The sequence below is a fragment of the Sorex fumeus genome, unplaced genomic scaffold (genome assembly GCF_029834395.1).
Source record: "Sorex fumeus unplaced genomic scaffold, SorFum_2.1 ptg000026l, whole genome shotgun sequence".
Classification (NCBI taxonomy): Eukaryota; Metazoa; Chordata; class Mammalia; order Eulipotyphla; family Soricidae; genus Sorex; species Sorex fumeus.
Genome location: NW_026606083.1, coordinates 14,275,606 through 14,298,581, shown reverse-complemented (window position 1 = coordinate 14,298,581; position 22,976 = coordinate 14,275,606). Strand labels below are relative to the sequence as shown.

Here is a 22,976-nt window from a genome sequence, read left to right as displayed (position 1 = left end):
AGGACCATGGGGGAAGGGCAAAGTGCCTGCCTCAGAACCTGCGGGTGGGAGGGAAACTGTGGATATGGATAAAGGGTAGCGGACACTGATGAAGGAACTGGTGTTGGAACAATACATGCCTGAAACAATCATAAATATCTTTGTAACTGTACCTTTGCTCGAGCGGGCCCAGTAACGTCTCCATTGGAGACTTTGTTGTTACTGTGTCTGGCATATCGAATACTCTCGGTAGCTTGCCGGGCTCGCCGAGAGGGGCGGAGGAATCGAACTCGGGTCGGCCATGTTGGCCGCTTGTAAGGCGAACGCCCTACCCGCTGTGCTATCGCTCCAGCCCAACTGTACCTTTATGGAGAGTCAATAAAAAACTTAAAGAAAAAGAAGTGTGAAACCCTAATACCTCTCATTGCCTTACATGTAGCTGATGCCTTGACCTGAGTTCGAATCCCCGTACCACATATGTTGCCCCGGCACCACTAGACTGAGCACAGAGTCAGGTGCAACCCAGAGCACCACTTGGTGTAGTACCTGCCTGCCTCCCAAAAAAAAACAGCAAAAAAAGGAAGTACCAGAGGTTAAATTTTAACATTTGTATGAGAGGGTAACACACAAATAATTAGAGTATCTGTGTAATGATTCCATTGAGTAAAGATTAAGAAGCAGATGCCTGCAGGCTTGCAGGCCCAGAGCAGAGAGGGACCCCCAGCTGTCTAGAGGCTGACCCTCAAACCCAGTTTCCCTGATGACTTCATCCTGTTGTCCTCATGTTCCTCACCCAGACCTGCTCCTTTCTCCCCCGAGTGCCCGCTATGATCTTAGCTGGGTAAAACGGTTTCGACTTTTTATTAACAAAGACACTCTCCGATTTAAGGACATAAAATCCAATTGGTGTCTGCCTGTCACTGTTTGAGGACTGGAAATTGCAAAGCCATCGTTATTCAAAGCACTGCTGGCTTGGTCATTCGCTTCATTAATGGGAGCTGCCTGGATGAAATACACAGCAAATTAGACATTCCAACAGAGCCCTGGGAAGTCCAGAATGCTTTCTGGAACTGAGGAGAGGGACAGGGATGAAGAAAGTAGAGTGAGAGAGGACGATTCTCTGCAGAGGAAGAGATTTTTGTAAGAAATACTTGGTAACCAGAGAATTTCCAAAGCGTTTCTGAGAAATCCTGGTGCGAGAACTAGGAATTGCTTGCTCTTGTTTCTGCCTTTCCCTTCATCACTGTCACCTCCAGCCTCCAGTGAGCAATCATGGTGGCTGTTCTTACCTCCAGAATTACACAGCCACCTGTCGGCCCCTAGAGCTGATGGACACAGGTGAGATGACCAGCTGCTGGGATTGGAGTGCTTGGCTCCTGGAGATCGGTGGGCATGTGCATCTCCTGTCGAGCCAGGATGGCAGCAGTCTCCTATTTGGGTTTTTATGTGTGTGTGTTTGCCCCGCCTGCAAAATGAAATTTTGGGGGGCTGGAGTGATGGGTTGGAGTGATAGCACAGCGGTAGGGCATTTGCCTTGTGCGCAGCCAGCCCGGCTGAGCCAGGTTCGATTCCTCCGCCCCTCTTGGAGAGCCTGGCAAGCTACCCGTGATGTATTCAATATGCCAAACACAGTAACAAGAAGTCTCACAATGGAGATGTTACTGGGCCCACTCGAGCAAATCGATGAACAACGGGAGGACAGTGTTTTTTGTTTGGAGGATGGTACAGCGGGTAGGACATTTTGCCTTTCATGTGATATACCCGGGTTCGATTCCAAGCATCCCAAGTGGTCCCTGAGCACCGCTAGGAGTAATTCCTGAGTGCAGAACCAGGAGTAACCCCTGAGTATCACCAGGTGTGACCCAAAAAGCCAAAAAATTTTTTTTGATTCATTCCCGAAAAATGGTGAATGCATTTATTTTGCTCTACTCCAACCATATGTGAAGCTACCAGTCCCACTCAGTCCCTCTAAAGCTACACCTTTTCTGCTATTAGTGCCAGGAGTTGGCGTCTCTCTGCTTTGCTTTGAACTTGTTTTGTGAGCTTGTTATTTTGTTTTCTGAGCTTGTTTCTCTTTGATTTGAGCTTGCTCCAAGCATGAGGAGCCTTTCATCCCCTTGTTTTGCCATTTTAAAAATTTCTTTATTTGAGGCCAGTTGGCCATCCATCTCAGTGAAATCACTGGCCGCCCATTTTGCCCACCAAGCCCATAGACTCTCCCTCGAGCACTGTGGCCTGGTGGGTCAATCTGGATCCAACACACACAGCTTGTGTGGCTTGTCCAGATGCGCCCTCTGCACCCAGAATGTCCCTGGCCACAGCAGCCAGCCCGACTGGTGGCTCCCTGGACACAGGCTGAGGCCAGCGGGCAGCTTCTCTCTCTGTTAGCAGCTGTGGCCACTGGTGCTGCACCCCCTCCCACGCGGCCAGGGCTGCAGTGCCAGTAGCAGGTCTGTGAAATGATGGAGCCACAGGGCACGGGAGCAGACCGGAGCCCTCCGCAGTGGCAGCTGACCTCCCCGCAGAGCCACCCGACAGCCACCTTAGTTGTACAGCGTGACTGCCTGTGCCAGCCCACCCGGGAAACAAATCCCTTCTGTCTCTTCCGTAGAAGCTGCTGGAATCCTCCTGCTGACGCTCCTGCTGTCTGTGGCTCAGCCTTTCCTGGCTTCCTTTCCCCACCTGGTGAACCTCTCAAGATGGACTTCGGGGCTCCTCCCTCTGCCGCCTTTCATCTTATCGGCAGAAACTCACAGCATGGCACACCGGGTCCACAGCAAGCTCTGGCCCTCATGCTATACCGGAAGTTCCCATGTGCAGTCCTACCTACCTTCTTTGGAATATTCTGGAGCTTTTGTCCATGCTGTTTCTTTTAGAATACTCCCTCCCCTTCCTGTCACTTATCAACTCCTGTGGGCTTTTCTGGAGGTTCGCCACCTCTGTGACTGACTTGGGGTCCTTAGCTGACCTCCCTGTGGCCCCCTCTTTGGCACACAGAGCTGCCCTAACCTCTCCCCTCCATGCCTCCCACGCCACACCCAGTTCTCATTCTCATGGGAGTTCTGGTAACTCATGTCCTCCCTGAACAGACAGTGTGTTCTGCTAGGGGGTGGGTCGTGCCGTGTTCTATTGTGGGGGCCGTTCCTGGTGGTGCTGGGGCAGGTGGCAGACAGTTCTGGGGATCAGACCTTGTTCTTGTTCTCTTTTTGGGGGTGGTCTTTGGGTCACACTTGGAGATGCTCAGGGCTTACTCCTGTATCTTCACTTAGGAATTACTCCCAGCGGTGCTCATACAAGATGCTGGGGATCGAACTCCGCCGACCACATGAAGGCAAAGGCTCTCCCCTCCGTGCTGTGGCTCCGGCCTCCCCTGTTGTGCTACGGTTCTGGCACCCCCTGTTGTGTTGCCTTTACCCACCTCTGCACCCTGAGCATTCTGGGCTGGCAGCTTCCCAGCTCTGTAGATTCAGCCAAGATCTTTAGGTTAATGAAGTAAAGACATTCATTGCAAGTTGAAGGTGTCTGCTTGAACTTGAGGGAATTTCTGTTTTGAACTTGAGAGAAAGTGATTGGTACCAGTGTTTGGAGCATGCAATCTGTCAACCCAGGCACCATGGGGTCCTCATAGGGTCTTCTCCCTCTCTCTCTCTCTATCTCTACCTCTACCTCTCCCTCCCTCCCTTCCTCCCCCTCCCTCCTTCTCTTTCCCTCTCTCTCTCCCTCTCCCTCTCTCTCCCTCCCTTTCTGTTCCTCTCTCTCCCCCTCTCCCCCTCTGCCTCTCTCTCCCTCTTTATCCTTCTCTCTCCCTTCTCTCTCACCCTCCCTTTCTCTCTCTCCTTCTCTCTCCCTCTCTCTCCCCCTCACTCTTTCTCCCTCTCTCCTCTCTCCCCTTCTCTCTTCCTCTCTCCCCCTCTCTCTCCCTCTCTCCTCTCTCTCGCTCTCTCTCCATTCCCCTCTCCCTCCCTTTCTCTCTCCCTCCCTCTATATCCCTCTCTCTCTCCCTCCCTTTCTCCCTCCCTCTCCCTCTCTCTTTCTCTTTCACCCTCTCTTGAGGTGCAGATGTTGATGTCTGACAGAATTGGTATGTGCATGTGTGTGTTTGCACATGTGTATGCGTGTGTGCACGTGTGTGCTATTTAGCTAAGCAGCCCTACCCCGATACCCCATGTATCAAACCTGTTTTGTTTTTATTTTCTTCAAACTCTACTTTTCTAAGTTCTTGAAGACCAAAAATTCTTATAGCACTGCTATTATAAGAATCCAAGTAATTCTAATACTATAATCATATATGTGACTTTAATACAGTTATGATCACCTGTTGCTATTATAATATTCCGAGACTCTGGGTAATTTGATTCCTTGACAAGCTAATTCCTGATCTCCTGTGTCTGCTTATTTTCTACCTGAGACAGCAGATTTTCAAAAGTCTATTTCCTTACACAGTGATTCAAGCACTTTCATTACTCTCTCATTCAAAAACCAGATCTCAAAATAGGAAAATAGAAAAATCATTCCTAAAGAGTTTTATTTTCTGTGTTTTGGTGTAAACTTTTTTTTTTAATTTTGACCTGTCAGAGGTGAAAATATCAATTTCCTTTTCCATGGAGAAATCCAATAAAGGAATGGAGAAGCAGACTTTGTTTGGGCGCCCTTTATCAATTAAATCTGATTTCCGTTAGCACTATCTTACAAGCTCTCATTTTCAGACTCTCTGTTTTCATCTCTGTCTCCCAGCAGCTCCTCTCTGAATGAGAAGTCACTCCAGCTGATGGAAAAATGCAAAGCCCTGCAACGTGGCTTCCGGACTTTATCCAACAAGACGAGAATGTAAGTTGCAACGCTTCATATTTCATTTCACCACCAAAAGAGCCTTTGGTGTTCAGAGCTTTGTCTGGTTTCTTGGGAGCTACACAGCAGCCAATCCCGTGGACACAGAATCACAGTCCATCGAGAGCTGGGAGCAGCCGTGTTGGGGCTTAGGGTGGGGTGGGGTGGGGCTCTCTGTTTTTCAGCTCCATCATTCACTGTAGCACTGTAGCACTGTCCTCCCGTTGTTCATCAATTTGCTTGAGTGGGCACCAGTAACGTTTCCATTGTGAGACTTGTTGTTACTGTTTTTGGCATATCGAATACGTCACGAGTAGCTTGCCAGGCTCTGCCATGCGGGCGGGATACTCTCGGTAGCTTGCTGGGCTCTCGGAGAGGGATGGAGGAATTGAACCCAGGTTGGCTGGCTGCATGCGAGGCAAACGCCCTACCCGCTATGCCATCATCCACATGAACTGAAAATACTGAGCAGGTTGTTGGGGCTGTTGTTGGCTAAACCGTTATAATCCCTAAATCTCTGGATATTTAGAAGCATTCCAGACTTTCATTCATTCATTCATCATCCTGTTAATCGTCGATTGCTTCGAGCAGGCCCCAGTAACGTCTCTTTCATCCTAGCCCTGAGATTATATTCAAGGCTTTTTAGGAGAATGAGACCCATCATTGTTACTGGTATTTGGCATATTTGGTGCGCCACGGGGAGTTTGCCAGACTCTGCCCTGTGGGCAGGCTATATTCGATAGCCTGCAAGTTTGTCCAGAGTAGGAATGAGATAATGAGATATCATAAAAAGATGCTTTGATAAGATAATTATCATTCCAGACTGTTCTAGGAAATATATTTTTGACTCGAATTCCTTACAGTTCACAGATTCTCAGCTTGGCCACCTGTGGTCTGCTCCCAGTTCCTCACACCGGCTTCCAAGGCTGTTTTTCACTTATTTCTTTGAAAAAATATATATATATATTTTAAATCTCCCAAGCAGTGCTGTGAGGGTTACTCCCAGCAATACTTAGCCAATGCAACTGGGTCACTGAGTAATCAGGGCCCAGCGGTGCTGGCGGCCAGCAGGGTTGGACCCCCAGCGGTTCTCCCCACTGCTTGGCCTTAGAGAGGTCAGAACTCCTTAGAGACAGGAAAGCGCTGAGGTCCTCCTGGTGGTGGCTGTGGAGAGCTGCTGCCTGCATGGCACCCGGAGAGAAGGGGAGGCAGGGCAGGGAGATACATGATGGTGTCCAAGGTGACTCAGTGGCTTTTCTTCCTGCATATTTGTCTTTCTTACTAATCAATCTAGCTCCCCCTTCTCTACTTCATGCTTCCCTGCACACTCTCCCTCTCTCTGCCTTTTTTTTCTATTTCTCCCTCCCCTCTCCTTGACTCTCTCTCTTTCCCCCCTCCCCCCCCCCCCCACACAACCCTACTTGGTAGATTGCTGACCTCAGCTGGCGCAGACAGAAGGACAGAGAGAAGTAAAGTGAAGAAATAGGAGAAGGTTATTGGGGTGCGCTCCCGGGAGAACCCTACTGTCCCCTCCTAGGCTGGGGTAGAGCTGCTCCCTGGGAGAGGCTAAGTGGGATCTTAAGTTGGGTGGGAAAAGAGAACATTTCTGCAGAAATAATTAGAGTTCCTTATACAGTTTGATCATAGTTTCTTTCCTTAAAACACAACCTCAAACTTTCTGAACATTCCCTTACATTCATTCTATCCCATAACTTTCCTTCATTTCATTTCAAAACCAGCTTCACTTATTAACAGGGTTCTTTCTCTTTTCCACTAATGATATCTCCATCCATTTTCTTTCTTATTTAAAATATACATCTTTACTCCTTCTAGTCACATTCTACAGGTTGGGATTTTTTTTTTTTTTGGCTTTTTGGATCACACCCAGCGATGCTCAGGGGTGACTCCTGGCTCTGCACTCAGGAATCACTCCTGGTGGTGCTCAGGGACCATATGGGATGACAGAAATCAAACCCGGATTGGCCACGTGCAAGGCAAACGCCTTACCTGCTGGACTATCTCTTCAGCCCCATCCTGCGGGTTTTAGCCTTTTTATTTTACTGAGTTTAGTACAATTTGATCTCCCAAGAAATTTGGAAACACGTTGCTAATCATTATCTCATTTAGCATGACAAAAATGTACTCTGCAGTACTCTTTCAGAAGCATTAAATCAATTCTGTAGATGTCCAAAAGGCTTTAAGATGCTCACAACTAAAGATCTTATAGCATTTAATTACGCTGGGCAGAAGTTCACTTCATATTAGGAATTAACCAGAAACTCTTCTAGAATGTTTCATTGTAGAGTTATGATTTCTAGGAAAACTTATATAAATGTGTTAAAATACTCACGGAGGTTACCATAAAAGAGTAAGGATTTCACACTCCTGGATAAAGCTCTCTTAAGGTTGATACCTGGTTACAAGGCTTATGTGAAACAAAGTTATCTTAATAAACTACTAAAGTTGAGCAGTTCTTTGTATGAGCAACTGAGTTTTTTTTCCCTTTATTTTATTTTATTTTTTTTTTACAGTTGTAGATTTACAATTTTTTGTGCTTTGGTTTCAATTATACAATGATCAGATACCCATCCCTCCACCAGTGCCCATTTTCCACCACCATGGATAATATCCCTCCCACCCCCATCCCCCCATCCCCCCTGTCTCTGTGGCAGGGCAATCCCCTGTGTTCTCTCTCTCCTTTTGGGTGTTGTGGTCTGCAAAAGAGGCATTGAGTGGCAAACATGTTCAGTCCATAGTCCACTTTCGACATGCATCTCCCCTCCTGGGAGGATCCTCCAAACATCCTTTATTTGGTGCTCCCTTCTCTATCTGAACTGCCCTTTCCTCTAGGATACCCGGCTGGCCTCTAAGTTATGGAGTAATCCTCCTGGTGTTGATCTCAGCTATTCTTGGGTATTAATCTCATACTTTGTTACTTTATATCCCCCAGATGAATGCAATCTTTCTATGTCTATCTCTCTCTTTCTGACTCATTTCGCTTAGCATGATACTTTCCATATTGTACCACTTGTATGTAAATTTCATGACTTCATCTTTTCTAACAGCTACATAGTACTCCATTGTGTAGATGTACCAAAGTTTCTTTAACCAGTCATCTGTTCTTGGGCATTCAGGTTTCTTCCAGTTTCTGGCTATTGTAAAGAGTGCTGCAATGAACAAACAAGTGCAGATGTCACTTCGACTATACATTTTTGCCTCTCTGGGATATATTCCCAGGAGTGGTATTGCTGGGTCAAATGGGAGCTCAAATTCTAATTTTTTTGAGAATCGTCCATACTGTTTTCCAGAAGGGCTGAACCAGTGGACATTCCCACCAACAGTGAAGGAGTGTCCCTTTCTCGCCACATCCACGCCAGCATCGGTTGCTTTTGTTCTTTTGAATGTGGGCCAGTCTCTGAGGTGTGAGATGGTATCTCATTGTGGTTTTGATCTGCATCTCCCTGATGATTAATGATGTAGAGCATTTTCTCATGTGCTTTTTTGCCATTCGGATTTCTTCTTTGAGAAAGTTTCTGTTCATTTCATTGCCCCATTTTTGGATGGGGTTGGATGTTTTCTTCTTGTGGAGTTTAACCAGTATTTTGTATATCCTGGATATCAACCCCTTGTCAGATGTGTATTCGGCGAATATCCTTTCCCATTCTGTAGACTGTCTTTGTATTTTGGTCACTGTTTCTTTGGAGGTGCAGAAGCTTCTTAGTTTAAGATATTCCCATTTATCTATCTCTGTTTTCACTTGCTTGGCCAGTGGCGTGGCATCTTTGAAGATACCATTAGCTTCAATGTCATGGAGGGTTTTGCCAACTTTATCTTCAATGTACCTTATGGTTTCTGGTCTGATGTTGAGGTCTTTAATCCATTTTGATCTTACTTTTATACATGGTGTTAGGCAGAGTTCTGAGCCTATTTTTTTGCATGTAGCCGTCCAGTGATGCCAACACAATTTATTAAAGAGGCTTTCCTTACTCCACTTCACATTACTTGCACCTTTATCAAAGATTAGATGATCATATGATTGAGGGGAGATGTCAGTGTATTCAACCCTGTTCCATTGGTCTGCAGTTCTGCCTTTGTTCCAGTACCATGCTGTTTTAATTATTACTGCTTTGCAGTACAGTTTGAAGTTCGGGAGGTTGATTCCTCCCATTTTCTTTTTCCCAAGAATTGCTTTAGCTATTCGTGGGGGCTTATTGTTCCATATAAATTTCAGGAGTGTTTGCTCCATTTCTTTGAAGAATGTCATAGGTATCCTTATAGGGATTGCATTGAATTTATACAATGCTTTCGGTAGTATTGCCATTTTGACAATGTTAAGTCTCCCAACCCATGAGCAGGGGATATCTTTCCATTTCCTCATGTCCTCTTTTATTTCCTGAAGTAGCATTTTGTAGTTTTCTTTGTACAGGTCCTTTACTTCCTTAGTTAAGCTGATTCCTAGGTACTTGATTTTCTGGGGCACAATTGTGAATGGGATTGTTTTTTTCATGTTGCTTTCTTCTCTCTCACTGTTTGCGTATAGGAAAGCCATGGACTTTTGGGTATTGATTTTATAACCTGCAACTTTACTATACGAGTCTATTGTTTCTACGAGTTTTTTGGTGGAAGTTATTGGGTTCTCTAAGTAGAGTATCATATCATCTGCGAATAGTGAGAGCTTGATTTCTTCCTTTCCTACCTGAATGCCCTTAATATCTTTTTCCTGCCTAATCGCTATTGCAAGTACTTCCAGTACTATATTGAACAGCAGTGGAGAGAGTGGGCATCCCTGTCTCATCCCTGATCTTAGAGGGAAGGCTCTCAGTTTTTCCCCATTGAGGATGATACTTGCTGTAGGCTTGTGGTAGATGGCTTTAATTATGTTGAGGAAGGTCCCCTCTATACCCATTTTGGCTAGGGTTTTCATCATAAAGGGGTGCTGGATCTTATCAAATGCTTTCTCTGCATCTATTGATATGATCATATGCTTTTTATCTTTTCTTTTGTTGATATGGTGGATTATGTTGATTGATTTCTGAATGTTAAACCATCCTTGCATCCCTGGGATGAATCCTACTTGGTCATGGTGTATGATCTTTTTGATGAGTAGTTGGATTCTATTTGCTAGTAGTTTGTTGAGGATCTTTGCATCTGTGTTCATCAGGGATATCGGCCTGTAATTCTCTTTCTTTGTGGTATCTCTGTCTGCTTTTGGCATCAGTGTGATATTTGCTTCGTAGAAACTGTTCGGAAGTGTTTTTGATATTTCAATTTCGTGGAAAAGCTTAAAGAGCATTGGGAGTAAGTCCTCTTTAGTGATTTGGAAGAATTCACTAGTGAGTCCATCCGGGCCAGGACTTTTGTGCTTGGGGAGACTTTTTATTACCATTTCAATTTCCTTGATGGTGATAGGTCTGTTCAGGTATTCCAGGTCTTCTTGGTTCAGCCTTGGGAGTCTGTAGGAGTCTAGGAATTTATCCATTTCCTCGAGGTTTTGATGTTCCGTGGCATAAAGCTTCTCAAAGTACTCCCTGAGGATCCTCTGAATTTCTGTGGTTTCTGTTGTAATGACCCCGTTTTCATTTCTGATTCGGTTTATTAGGGTTTTCTCTCTCCCTTTCTTTGTGAGTTTTGCTAGAGGCTTATCGATCTTGTTAATTTTCTCAAAGAACCAGCTTTTGGTTTCATTGATCTTTCGGATTGTTTTTTGGGTTTCCATCTCGTTAATCTCTGCTCTGAGTTTTATTATTTCCTTTCTCCTGTTCAGGTTGTGTTCCTTTTTTTGGTCCTTCTCCAAGCTCTTAAGCTGTGAGGTTAGGTTACTTATGTGTGCTCGCTCCTCCTTCCTGAGGAATGCTTGTAGAGCTATAAACTTTCCTCTTAACACAGCCTTTGCTGTGTCCCATAAGTTTTGGTAACTCGTGTTCTCATTTTCATTCGTTTCTAGGAATCTTTTGATTTCCTCTTTGATTTCCTGTCTAATCCACTCGTTGTTCAATAGTGCACTGTTTAATTTCCAGGTGTTTGATTTAGTTTTCTGTTTTTGTGTGTGATTTATTTCTAATTTCAGCGCATTATGGTCTGAGAAGATTGTTGATACAATCTCTACCTTCTTAATTTTATGGAGGCATGTTTTGTGGCTCAGCATGTGGTCTATCTTGGAGAATGTTCCATGTACGCTTGAGAAGAATGTGTATTCAGCTTTTTGTGGATGAAGTGTCCTGTATATATCTACTAAGTCCCTTTCTTCCATTGTTTCCCTCAAATGAAGTATGTCCTTGCTAAGCTTGAGTCTGGTTGATCTATCAAGAGGTGACAAAGCAGTGTTGAAGTCTCCCACTAGTATTGTGTTGCTATTGATGTCTTCTTCCAAATCTATGAGTAGTTGTTTTAAGTACTTTGCTGGTCTCTCATTAGGTGCATATACATTTATTATTGTAAGTTCTTCCTGTTGTGCAACTGAGTTTTAACTGCCTATTTTTCCTGTTCCTTGGATCCCGCCTGGAAGGGAGGGGTGAGGTAATGAGATTTGGCCATTCTTTGGATTCCTCCAGTTTTATAACTTTTGGGACTCTGTGTCTTAAACTAAATTACCAGTTTGTTTTTCTTTTTACCTTAGTTATTTAAAATTATGAGTTATCTAAACCAGATATTTTAATAATGCCATACAGAAAATATATATATATGCTTTCAAACGTGGTAATAGGCCCTTGGTAGGACCCATATTTTGGGGTGTTAGGATTTGAGACTTATCATAGAGCAACTGAGGCTTAAGTCAAGCAAGTGTGACAAATATTCAAGATTCTGTCATCTTTCAGTAAGATATCCCATTTTATTGAATCTATGCAGTAATATTGCCACAGAGGATTAAATATGTTAAAAAATGTTAAGAAGAGCAGGCTGTCCATTCTTACCGCAGATGTGGTGTACCCATTTGCTATGGGCCTTAGATCAAAAGAAATGCTATTAAAACTTGTAGAGGTAGAATTTAAACCAACAATATCTCAACTGTCTGGAATACCCACATCACTCACATAAGGTTGAACATGTTTATGTGACAGTGTTTTCCATGAAGTTCTAACATACTGAACAAGTATTTATACTGTCACAGTAATAACATGTATTTTCATGTACTGGGCAGGTTAATAATAAATTCTGAATAAAACCTGATTTTTATCATTTCTTATGGGTTTTTATCCCCAATTATCCATATTCAGGGAATGCAAAAGGTACCCCCAGAGATGTGTTGGGCTTAGGTTTCGATTTTAGATTCCACATTGGAATTTGTCTATGACCAAATCAGGTGTGGGGGGGATTGAAGTGGGAGGGGGTGTGGAACAGGAAGTTCAACCTAGTATCAAGTAGCAGAGAAGATAGGAGAGGGAGAGAACATCTTCTAACCTGTCTCATCTCTGAGGAACAGAGAAGAGAGGCTGTAGACAGGCATCCCCAGTCGCTCAGATTTCCAGAACAGAGGCACTTCCTGATGCAAGACTGTGATTTTCAGAGTTTAGGGTTCAGGGCAGCGAAGTGTGAAGGTCAGACAGAGGAGGTGTATTTAGACTTTCCAAGGGCCAGTCTGGAATCCAGGAGGCGTCAGTCATAGGTGCGTGGATGGGGTGAGAAAAGAAAGGACTGTCTGCAGCCAGAGCAAGGACTTGGGGAGCAGCCAGCCAACCCCTGAGATCCGCCAAGGCAGGCAGAGGGATCGTCCGCAGCACCCCAAGTCCGGCAATGGGTGCAGTAGGCAAAGGCGAGGGAGCAGAGTCAGCCTAGGACAAGCGGCCACTGCTTCTCTGGCTCTCAGCCGACCTGTCGGCAGCGATGGAAAACAGGTTCCTGGGTGAAGCTGAAAAAGCTGAGTCAGGGATTTAGCGGGGGATGAGTTGCCACTGCCCAAGGTGGCCCTGGTTGTGATGTCCCAACAGCCGCCACTGGGACCCAAGTCCCATCATGGGTTTTCGACACCAGATGAAACATGGCTGACCTCAGCTGGCGCAGACAGAGGGACAGAGATGAATAGGAGGAGTTTATTGGGGTTCACTCTTGGATGGGGGTCTGGCCTTCTGCTACTCGTAGGGGATGGGTGTGAGGAAGCATGGGATGCGGCCTGGTGGCTTCCTGTCGTCAGCCATTTGGTCCTGAGCAAATCTTATACTACTATCTTTCACTTTAACTTTTTGTTTGGTTTTTATTTTATTTTATTTTATTTTATTTATCGCTGGAGTGATAGCATAGAGGTAGGGCGTTCGCCTTATAAGCGGCCAACATGGCCGACCCAAATTCAATTCCTCCGCCCCTCTCGGAGAGCCCGGCAAGCTACCGAGAGTATTCGATATGCCAAACACAGTAACAACAAAAGTCTCCAATGGAGACATTACTGGGCCTGCTCGAGCAAATCGATGATCAACGGGAGGGCCTTTACCTTTACCTTTACCTTACCTTTTTATTTTTAGGAGTCACTCTTGGCTCTGCCCTCAGGAATTGTGCTCAGTGGTGCTTGGGGCAATCATATGAGGTGCCAGGGATGGAACCGGGGTTGGCTATGTGCAAGGCAAACGCCTTTACCTACCCCTTGTACCATCACTCTGGCCCCTCCCTTTCACATTAAAAATGGTATTTGTATCTGGAAGGAGTTCATGGAAGAGGCTTCCTGTAACCCTTTCCTCTGGGTGTAGGAGGCTGACCTCGGTTCGCCAGCCCCTTTCCACCCATCCCATTGGTAAATACACTCACAGCCCCATCCTTCGAGGGCACAATCCCAGAATACACCCTTGCATGACTACACAGCCCCAACCCCCCATATCTGCTTTGTTTGTTTTTTTCCTCCTGCCTGTCAGATGATCTCCCTTTTATCCCAGCATTTCAGAGCTTCTCAGAAATGATGCAGTTTGGGTAAATCTCCTTTCCTAAAAGGGGCCCCACTTCCAGGGAGCCCCACTTCCAAGGAGCCCTGCTTCCAGGGAGCCCCACTTCCCCACTGCCAGGAGGAGCACTGGCCAATGCTTCTCTCCTCGCAGGATGCACTCGTGGACCTTGGGGTGGACTTAAAAGTAGCTCACGCGTCAGAAACAGCCCCGCACCCTCATTTGACAATTGTGGCAGCACCTACCTCTTTTGCTTGTTTGGGTGTGGATATCACATGATCTTGCTGAAGGGACTTATGTTCCATGTGTCTCATAGCCTAAGTCATGTGCCAGGTACCAAACAGTCCAAAGGGCTGTGGATTGTCCCTGGGCCAAGCAGGTCTCTCTCCACACCTGATGTGTGAAGATCAGCGTGTGAAAGTGGCTGTCATCTACTCTGTCTCTCAGCTAGTCGCATTTCCTCAAGTGTGTCCTTCCCCCAAAAGTCCTCTCACTGGGGTCATGCTGATCTGTGCATCCACTTGCCAGAGATGAGCCTGGGGGTTGGGGGGGGGGGGGGGCAGATTCTCTAATCAGGGAAGTTGTTTATTTCCAGGCAGAGACTTTTCTCTCTCCTGCACATCCCCTAACCTGCTAGTTGCAGAGCAGAGCGCTAATGAAAATGTTTGTGCATTTCCTCTCCTGCCTGCTCTTCCCTCATCTCCCGTCGCTCCGCATTTGGTGCTAAGACCTTTCCTTGGCCCTTCTTTCAGGGGACACCTTTCTATTCCACACACAATTTTCAGCGGGCTCATGTAATTAGCCTGTGCTGGGGAGGCATTCAGTGAAGGTCTACAGAGCGCAGGCACAGGCAGCCCATTGTGATCAAAGTGTTATTTGGCACACAAGAGACTAATTTTTTACAGTTGTGCCATCTATTGTCAGGAATACGCATCTCTGTGACCACTGCCACCTCAGACAGAGACAGGAACAATCAGGAAGGCCTTTGAATGTGTGTTGATAACAAGCCATTTCATTTTTCTTAGAAGTAATTATTTAGCTCTGTGTTTGTCATGCTCTGTTAAAGACAGAATTTTCTCTTTCTTCAGCCAATTTGCCCCTTTCAGATTGCTTCCATAGATTTGAGGAAGATGGAGTTAGAGGGAAGGAAAATCAAGTTGCTGGGTCTTTTGTTGTTATTGTTGTTAGTTGTGTTTTTTTTTTTTACCTTCAGTTTGATCCTTGATCTTACTACTTTGTTTTGTTTTTGTTTGGGGGTGAAACCTAGACATGCTCTGGCTTTCTCATGGCTCTGCACTCAGGAATCACTCGTGGTGATGCTCAGGACTTTCTCCTGGCTCTGCACTCAGGAATCACTCCTGGCGGTGCTCAGGAGACCATAGGGGATGTTGAGGATCGAATCCATGTTGGTTGCATCAAGGCAAGCACCCAACCCACTGTACTCTCTCTTCAGCCCCAATCTCACTATATTTTTGCAAAGAGGAAAATGAAAAGCTGTCCTGAAGAGAGAGGATCAGCAAGATAGGTACTGTGTATTATATTCCTCATTCTGTGTTGTTGTCTGAGTTCTTTGGAGACCCGAGCCTACTGAGCCTACTGCCTGTGATACTCAGCATGCAGTAGCTGCTCAGGAAATGTTTCTTGAGAAATTGAAGTTTGATTTTTTTTAGGTCCTAAAAGCATTTTCTCTATCATATTTTATATTGAGGTCCTAAAAAACTACTGGATTACAAATCTGTACCCCCAACTCCTTTTGGAAAATAATTTTCAACTTCTCTGACTCTTTATTTTGCTTTGAAAATGTGTTTTTCTGCTTTTCCCTACCTCATCATTTCATCCTGAACCTTTCTCGGGGTTTCTACAGTTCAATTCTTTCCACTAGGTTATCGCCTGAGAAAATATTTTACTGCACCCAAAGTGCATGTAGCTATGTCACAGATGCTTATTGCCTTATTTTTCAATATGATGGATTACTTGTAATCTATTCTGCTTATAATTATAGGAAAATAATGACTGGATGGATTTCCAAGCTGTCCATCCTCACATGTGTTACATCATACAAATGAACTAAAATTTTTCTAAGAGGGAAAAATTAGCTTATACTCATGTCTTCTTTTGGCCACCACCCAAACCGCGTTTCTGTGCATTTCTCATAGGTTTCTTCCCAAGAATATGTACTTTCACGTTTGTTTGGTGTCAGTGTTTGATCAAGGAAGATGAATTTTTCCAACAAAATCTTCCCAAAGGGAATGTTAACACCAAGTTTTATTGTCTTCCACACAGTGTTCATTCTAGACTTTCCTTCTGGACTCAGACACACTCCTTTGCATATTGGCTCAGGAGCACTGCCTCCTTCCGTCTTCCCTTGAAATCATCTTCAGCAGGTTATCCGTGGTTTTCCAGGGAAGGAGAAGATACTTTGGAGGAAAACTAACCATCTTACTCCCATTTCTAATCCCAGTGGCTGGAATCAGCCTTCCCAGATGTTTGGGATGATGTATCTGGTTTTGGACAATAAACGGAGTAAAATTGGTTTGTGGTTGGTATTGGGGAATAAGGTATCTCTTAGAGAAACTGTTGGCTACTATAACTGTCTGTTATGAAAAGAAAGCACCCACCAATAATAGTAGTGTGTGTGTGTGTGTGTGTGTGTGTGTGTGTGTGTGTGTGTGTGTTTGGTGCACTACACCCTACCTGCTGTACTAACTCTTCTCTTCAAATAATCCTATTGATTATGTGTCCACATAAGGTTCTCTTAGAGGTAGAATAAAGGTTTTTTCTTTTGATTATTTATCCATGTAGGGTTTGGGGGCTGTAGGGGGTATATTATGGCTCTGTGGTCAGAGTTACATTTGTGATGTTGGGGACTAAATTGGGGTCAGACGCATATAAGGTAGGCACCTTGATCTTTATACTATCTCGGTATCTTCGGTATATTCCGAAGTTTCAACTTGTCTGCCAGGAAGAGCCACTTCTTTGGACGTGTGACTTGTTGCTCTTCAATGCAAAATGTCCATGGCACTTTCATTGGTTCTTCGAGTCCTGCCCTCTGGTCCTTTAACTTCCCCCTTGCTGGTCAGTTTTAAGGACTCCAGAATCCAGCAGTCTTTTCTTTGGTGTAGAGTCACAGAAGAGAAACTCTGCTTCTATTTTTTTAACAGCAAGTCTCAGAATACTTGAAAAGTTTGAATAGTGTCTCTAGTGAAAGAAAGGATTTGAAAAATTCAGGAACAGCGTGTCCTGTCCTGTCCTTTAACTTCCTACACAAGCATTAGGCATGAAAGATTTACTGGCTTTTAAATAATTGGGGTTTATTTTTGTTAGTTTTTTTGTGTGTGTATCTTTTGTGGAGGGGGTAGGGGTGGTCTCAATGCTTAGGTTTAAGATATGAGCATCAGCATTGTCATGCTGGACTATGCCCCCCCCCCACACACACACACACTTCTTTGGTGATTGTGTGTGTTAGCTGAGCTCATTCATGTGGTACCATTTAAAATCACTGAGATCGATAGAAGTTCCCACCCGAAGGTGCCCTCCTGATAGGGCAGCATAAAAATGCCATTGAGAAGGAGCTATGTTTCACACGGAATGACAAAGCAGATTGAAAACTGGCGCTAAATGTGCTTCTCTATTTTCTTGGAGAGTACAACATGATCTGAATTGCTGTTGAAAAGAGAAGATGTAAGTTATGGCAGATCAAACAGGAAAGAAGGAAGGAAGAAAGGAAGGAAGGAAGGGAGGGAGGGAGGGAAGGAAGGAAGGGAGGGAGGGAGGGAAGGAAGGAAAGGAAGGAAAGGAAGGAAGGAAGGAAGGAAGGAAGGAAGGAAGGAAGGAAGGAAGGAAGGAAGGAAAACGCTAATGAGCAGATCACTTGCAGGCAGGAAGGAAGGAAGGAAGGAAGGAAGGAAGGAAGGAAGGAAGGAAGGAAGGAAAACGCTTATGAGCAGATCACTTGCTAGCTGCAAAGAAAGCAAATATTCCGAAGTTTCAGCTTGTCCGCCAGGAAGAGCCACTACTTTGGACGTGTGACTTGTTGCTCTTCAATGCAAAATGTCCATGGCACTTTCATTGGTTCTTCGAGTCCTGCCCTCTGGTCCTTTAACTTCCCCCTTGCTGGTCAGTTTTAAGGACTCCAGAATCCAGCAGTCTTTTCTTTGGTGTAGAGTCACAGAAGAGAAATCGTACATTCATACCAATGTGCTACATTCTGTTAGTTCTGTTGCTGGTCCTGTCCTCAAAAGTGCCCCCAGGTGATGCTCCTGAACCCCATACGGTGCCAAGGATGCAACTCACATCTACCGGATGCTGGGCAAGCTCTTTAACACCTGCACTATCTCTCTGCCCCTCTCCCAAATGAGGTACTTTCTTCATGCATTTCTTCTGTTAAGAAAGGAGGAAGCTATCAAACCCAAGCACAAAAAATTGTAAATCTACAACTGTACCTCATGGTGTTTCACTAATAAAAAAAAAATAAGACTGATTAAAAAAAAAAAGGAGGAAGCTATGTTTGCTGATGGGAAATAGTAAGTTGAGACAGACAAGCTAGCTACTGTTGAGGTGATGATGGGGGTCTCATGTACACCAAACCAAAGCTGTAGTTTTGGTGCTTTAATCAGCATTTTACAGCTCCAAGAATACATAAGAACTAGCCACCATATAATCAGAAGCTTAAAGTAAATGAATTATCTCCAATTCCAAACATATTAACTAATATGAAATAATTAAAATATTAATTTAAAATCTTTTAAACATATTTAAAATAGATATTTAATTTATCTATATAGATTTTTAGGGGGTTGCTTGAGTATGCATAACTTTTATTTTTATAAAAAGTTTAGCTCCTAGGTTCATTCCATGGCTTGGAGGCAAACCGCACATGCTGGGGGAGAAGGCAGCTCAGATAGAGAGGGGAGCACCAAGTAAAGAATGTTGGGAGGATCCTCCAAGGATGAGAGATGCATGCTGAAAGTAGACTATAGGCGAACATGATTGCCACTCAATGCCTCTTTTGCAAACCACAGCACCCAAAAGGAGAGAGAGAGAGAGAGAGAGAGAGAGAGAGAGAGAGAGAGAGAGAGAGAGAGAGAGAGAGAGAGAGAACAAAAGGGAATGCCCTGCCACAGGGGTGTGGTGGGATGGGGGGTGGGGCAGGAGGTGGGAGGGATGCTGGGAGCATTGGAGGTAGGGAATGGGAACTGGTGGAGGGATGAGTACTCAATCATTATATAATTGAAGCCCAAGCACAAAAATTTGTAAGTCTACAACTCTACCTCATGGTGTTTTACTAATAAAAATTAAAAAATAAACAAATAAAAATAAAAAGTTTAGCTCCTAGTGGCTGGACCAATAGTACATCAGGTAGGGCATTTGCCTTGCATGCAGATGATCCGTGTTCAATCCCTGGCATCCCATGTAGTCCATGAAGAAACTCAGGAGTAATTCCTGAGTGCAGAGTCAGGAGTAACCCCTGAGCATTCTCCAGGTGTGACCCAAAAAGAAAAGAAATTAACTCCTGGGGCTAGAGTGATAGTACATCAGGTAGAGTGTTGTATGCCTTGTATGTGGCAAATTCAAGTTTGATCCTCAGTTTACCACATGGCCACCTAAGCCCCTGAGCACAGAAGCAGGAGGAAGCCCTTTGAACCATTGAATATGGCACCAGTGGCACTGAGTGACCCTCTCAGTCAGATGCCAAGTTAATGGGGGTAGCTGGTGGAAAATAAAATATGATTGATGATAAAAAATATTTTTTTTCGTTTTACTTTATTTAGGCACCATGATTTACAAAGTTGTTCATAGTAGAGTTGTTACCGGCTTTTGATGTTCCAACAAGCCCACAACTTAACTGACTTTCTCTCTACCATTGTCCCTGTTTTCCCAACACCCCTCCTCCAAGCCTTCCCTCTTAGCAACCACACAATAATTTGTCTTATATGACTTGTTACAGCCAAATGGCTAAAGGAATGATCAGAAATACTTCAGAAAATTTGTGAAAATTGTTGTTCATCACCACGGAGTCCTTAAGTCTGAGCATTTACTAAGCCTTTATCACCAGTTGACTCTTCTGAGTCATGGTTTTTGTTTGTTTAGTTGGCTTCTACACTTCCTCCCCATCTAATTTGGTGTGCTTCTACTGGGATTTCACACCTCTGTGTAGTTCAGAAACTTCAGGATCTATTGAAATGGGATGGGTCTCTAGAGATTTTCAGTGAAGTGCTAGACACGGGCCTTAGGCCTTTGACCTCTGCACCAGTGGCTGTGGCTGTGGCTATGGGTGTGGCTGTGGGCATGGTTTCTGCATCTGAGGATGCCCCAGAAATTTAACCTGAGAGACCGGTGTATCCATGAATTTCAGTTGCCTAGCTTGCATTTCCTCAGAGATTTAGGTAGAAATCTGAGGAGCTGGGGCTGTGGACAAGCCAACATTCTAATTCTAAAAGAATATGGAAGAGTAACATTCTAATTCTAATAGGAATTTCTTACTTGAGAGTGGTCAGAGTTGCTTGGTTTGGTTTATTTTTACCATGATGGAACTTTATGCCATGTCAAGTGTCGTTCACTGGAAATAGAAGTGAATTTTCGCCTCAAGAAAATTGAATTTCTCTCTAGTTGTACTAAAACATTGATTGTTGTATACCCCTCCCAGAAGAAGCCTTCCTCATGTTACCTCAGATAACTAGTCATTTGAAAGAAAGCTTTCCTAGGATGACAGCAAAGATCATCATGCTTGCTTAAGATCAATGAAAAGTCATTGAAATTGTTCCCAGTTTCCAGAAGTGATAGAAAGAAAGCAAATCTGTCACTTCGGCTCAGCATGCTTTCCCCTGCCCCTTGCTGAGGGCTGTCACTGCTGTGTCTTCTTTACTCCATGCACACGTTTCTCCTTGGAATCTATATATTAATTTCCTTATTTTTTAATTTTGGGTCATATCTGGCAGTGCTCAGGGATTGCTCCTGGCTCTGTGCTCAGTGATCATTCCTGGCAGGACTCAGAGGACCATCTGGTATGCCGGGAACTATATGGTATGTTGGCCATATGCAAGGCAAGCCCCCTTCCCACTATACTATCCAGTTTCTCTCTGTACTAATTTCTTTTCCTTTAAGAACACCACTCTGTACTACATGGAAAGTATCATGCTAAGCGAAGTGAGTCAGAAAGAGAGGGACAGACATAGAAAGATTGCATTCGTCTGGGGAACATAAAGTAACAAAATAGGAGACTAACACCCAAGAATAGCCGAGATAAGTACCAGGAGGTTTACCCCATGGCTTGGAGGCCACCCGCACACACTAGGGGAAAAGGCAGCTCAGATAGAGAAGGGAGCACCAAATGAAGGGTGTTGGGAGGATCCTCCCAGGATGGGAAATGCATGCTGAAAGTAGACTTAGACTGAACAAACCATAGCACCCAAAAGGAGAGAGAGAACAAAAGGGAATGCCCTGCCACAGAGGCAGGGTGGGATGCGTGGCGGGGGAGAGGGGCGGATGGGGTTGGGAGGGATACTGGGATCAGTGGTGGTGGAGGATGGGCACTGGTGGAGGGATGGGGACTCGATCATTGTATAACTAAAACCCAAACACAAAAATTTGTAATTCTCCAACTGTACCTTATGGTACTAGCAAAAATTAAAAATAAAAAAGAAAGAAAACACCACTCTGGTTGGATTAAGGTCACCTAAATGGCCTTTCTCAGTCTCTTCTTAAGTGTCTTTGCTGAAGGCCTGAGGGTCTAACTCTAACAAATAATTTGAAGATAGATATAGATATAGTTATACTTTTGTCCTTACTTTTGCTTCACTGTCATTTTTCCCTATTACAAAACAATTTTCACAAGACCCTGGATTTGTGGTGGTGGGGAATGGTGGTGAGGCACAGTTGACTGTGTTTAGGGCTTACTCCTGGCTCTGTGCTCAATGTTTGCCTGGTAATATTCAAGGGACCACATGTGGTGCTGGAAATTAAACCCGGCTTGGCCACATACATGGCACGTATGCACTGACTCACTGCCCTTTCTTCAGCCCGAGACTGTGTATTTTTAAAAAACATACATTTTGTTCATTATTATTGGTTTCTAGAAGAGTAAAACACAGATGTCCAGAAAGTATTTATTTGATACAAGAATAAATAGGCAAATGCTGTTAGATATATAATAGACATAGAGTTTTTCAAAGGATTCGAGATGGGAGAGCTCAAATCAGCATGTGAGAGTCGGGATAATTGAGAAGCCAGAGACTCATGGCCACCTAGGTATGACTTATCCAATCTTACCAGGGACAAGTCAGTGCCATTTCTTACTGTTATCACTCGTTCTAGTCATAGAATATTATTCTACAAGAGACGAGCAAGCATTACATTTATAGGTTCTCTCAGGTTCCTTGTAATATTTAGCAGCTTATCTCTCAAATTGTTAGTATTAGATCACTAAATTGTCATTTGATCACCACACACCCTCTTATCTACTTGGAGAATTCTTTTCACAGATTTGAAAAGCAAGTCATCATGTTTTCATCTTCAGAAATCTTACATTCCAAGAGAACGTAGGAAGAAATTAAATAGCATCTTCTTTGTTTATTCTTTCTGTCATCGTGAGGCTTTTACATATTGCAAATGTTTTTGAAGAAGATAGTTAAAATTACATATTTTACTTTGAGGTGATTTGATTTGGACATTATATCAATTGAGTGCAGTGAAGTAAATACAGCAAGTCAAAGTAATTCTGATAAATACCATCATGAACAGATTTCTATTTGTGCTGTATTTCTACCTTGCAGATGTGCTCTCTGCTTGTGGTTCTTGTTTGATGCATGAAGATGGTTTCCTTGGGCTACACTAGTTGACCTCTCTCTCTCTCACTCTTTCTCTCTGTCTCTCTATATCTCTATCAAAGCAAGAGTTTTTATTGTTTGAAGGAGGTGAGGAAAGCAATATGTGTGCAAGGGAAAACACAAGCCTAAAAGAACAAACAAGATAGCAAGCAAGGAGACTTAGAGGCAAGGCAGCCATATACGAGTTCAAGTGAGAACAGTAGCTTGAGAGGAAGCCTGACCTCTCTTTGGCCTCTGGGTAGGAACAGATCAAGGGGATCATTGGTAGGAGAGTGAAAAGTGAGAAGGTTTGGGCATTTATCTCTCTGGATTCCTTTTTGTGGGTTTGGCTTAAGGACGACTGCATTGCAATATTCTAGATTTTATTTTCATTCTTTTAACATTGATTTTCAAGAGTTACCATATCACCATTGGGCTGGAGCGATAGCACAGCGGTAAGGCATTTGCCTTGCAAGCGACCAACATGGCCGACCCGAGTTCA

The 22,976-nt window shown here is 44.2% G+C and overlaps 1 protein-coding gene across 2 annotated transcripts in view; it reads left to right on the top strand.

Moving 5' to 3' along the window:
• The window catches only part of ST8SIA6 (ST8 alpha-N-acetyl-neuraminide alpha-2,8-sialyltransferase 6), a 130,093-nt gene that overhangs the window by 57,987 nt on the left and 49,130 nt on the right, over positions 1 to 22,976 (top strand). Inside the window, exon 3 of one of the 2 annotated variants that reach the window (XM_056114632.1) lies at positions 4,717 to 4,806. In XM_056114632.1, the coding sequence (XP_055970607.1) occupies positions 4,717 to 4,806 (90 nt within the window). Of the gene's footprint in view, positions 1 to 4,713; positions 4,807 to 22,976 lie in introns of both variants that reach the window. The other variant, XM_056114631.1, reaches the window with a different exon arrangement.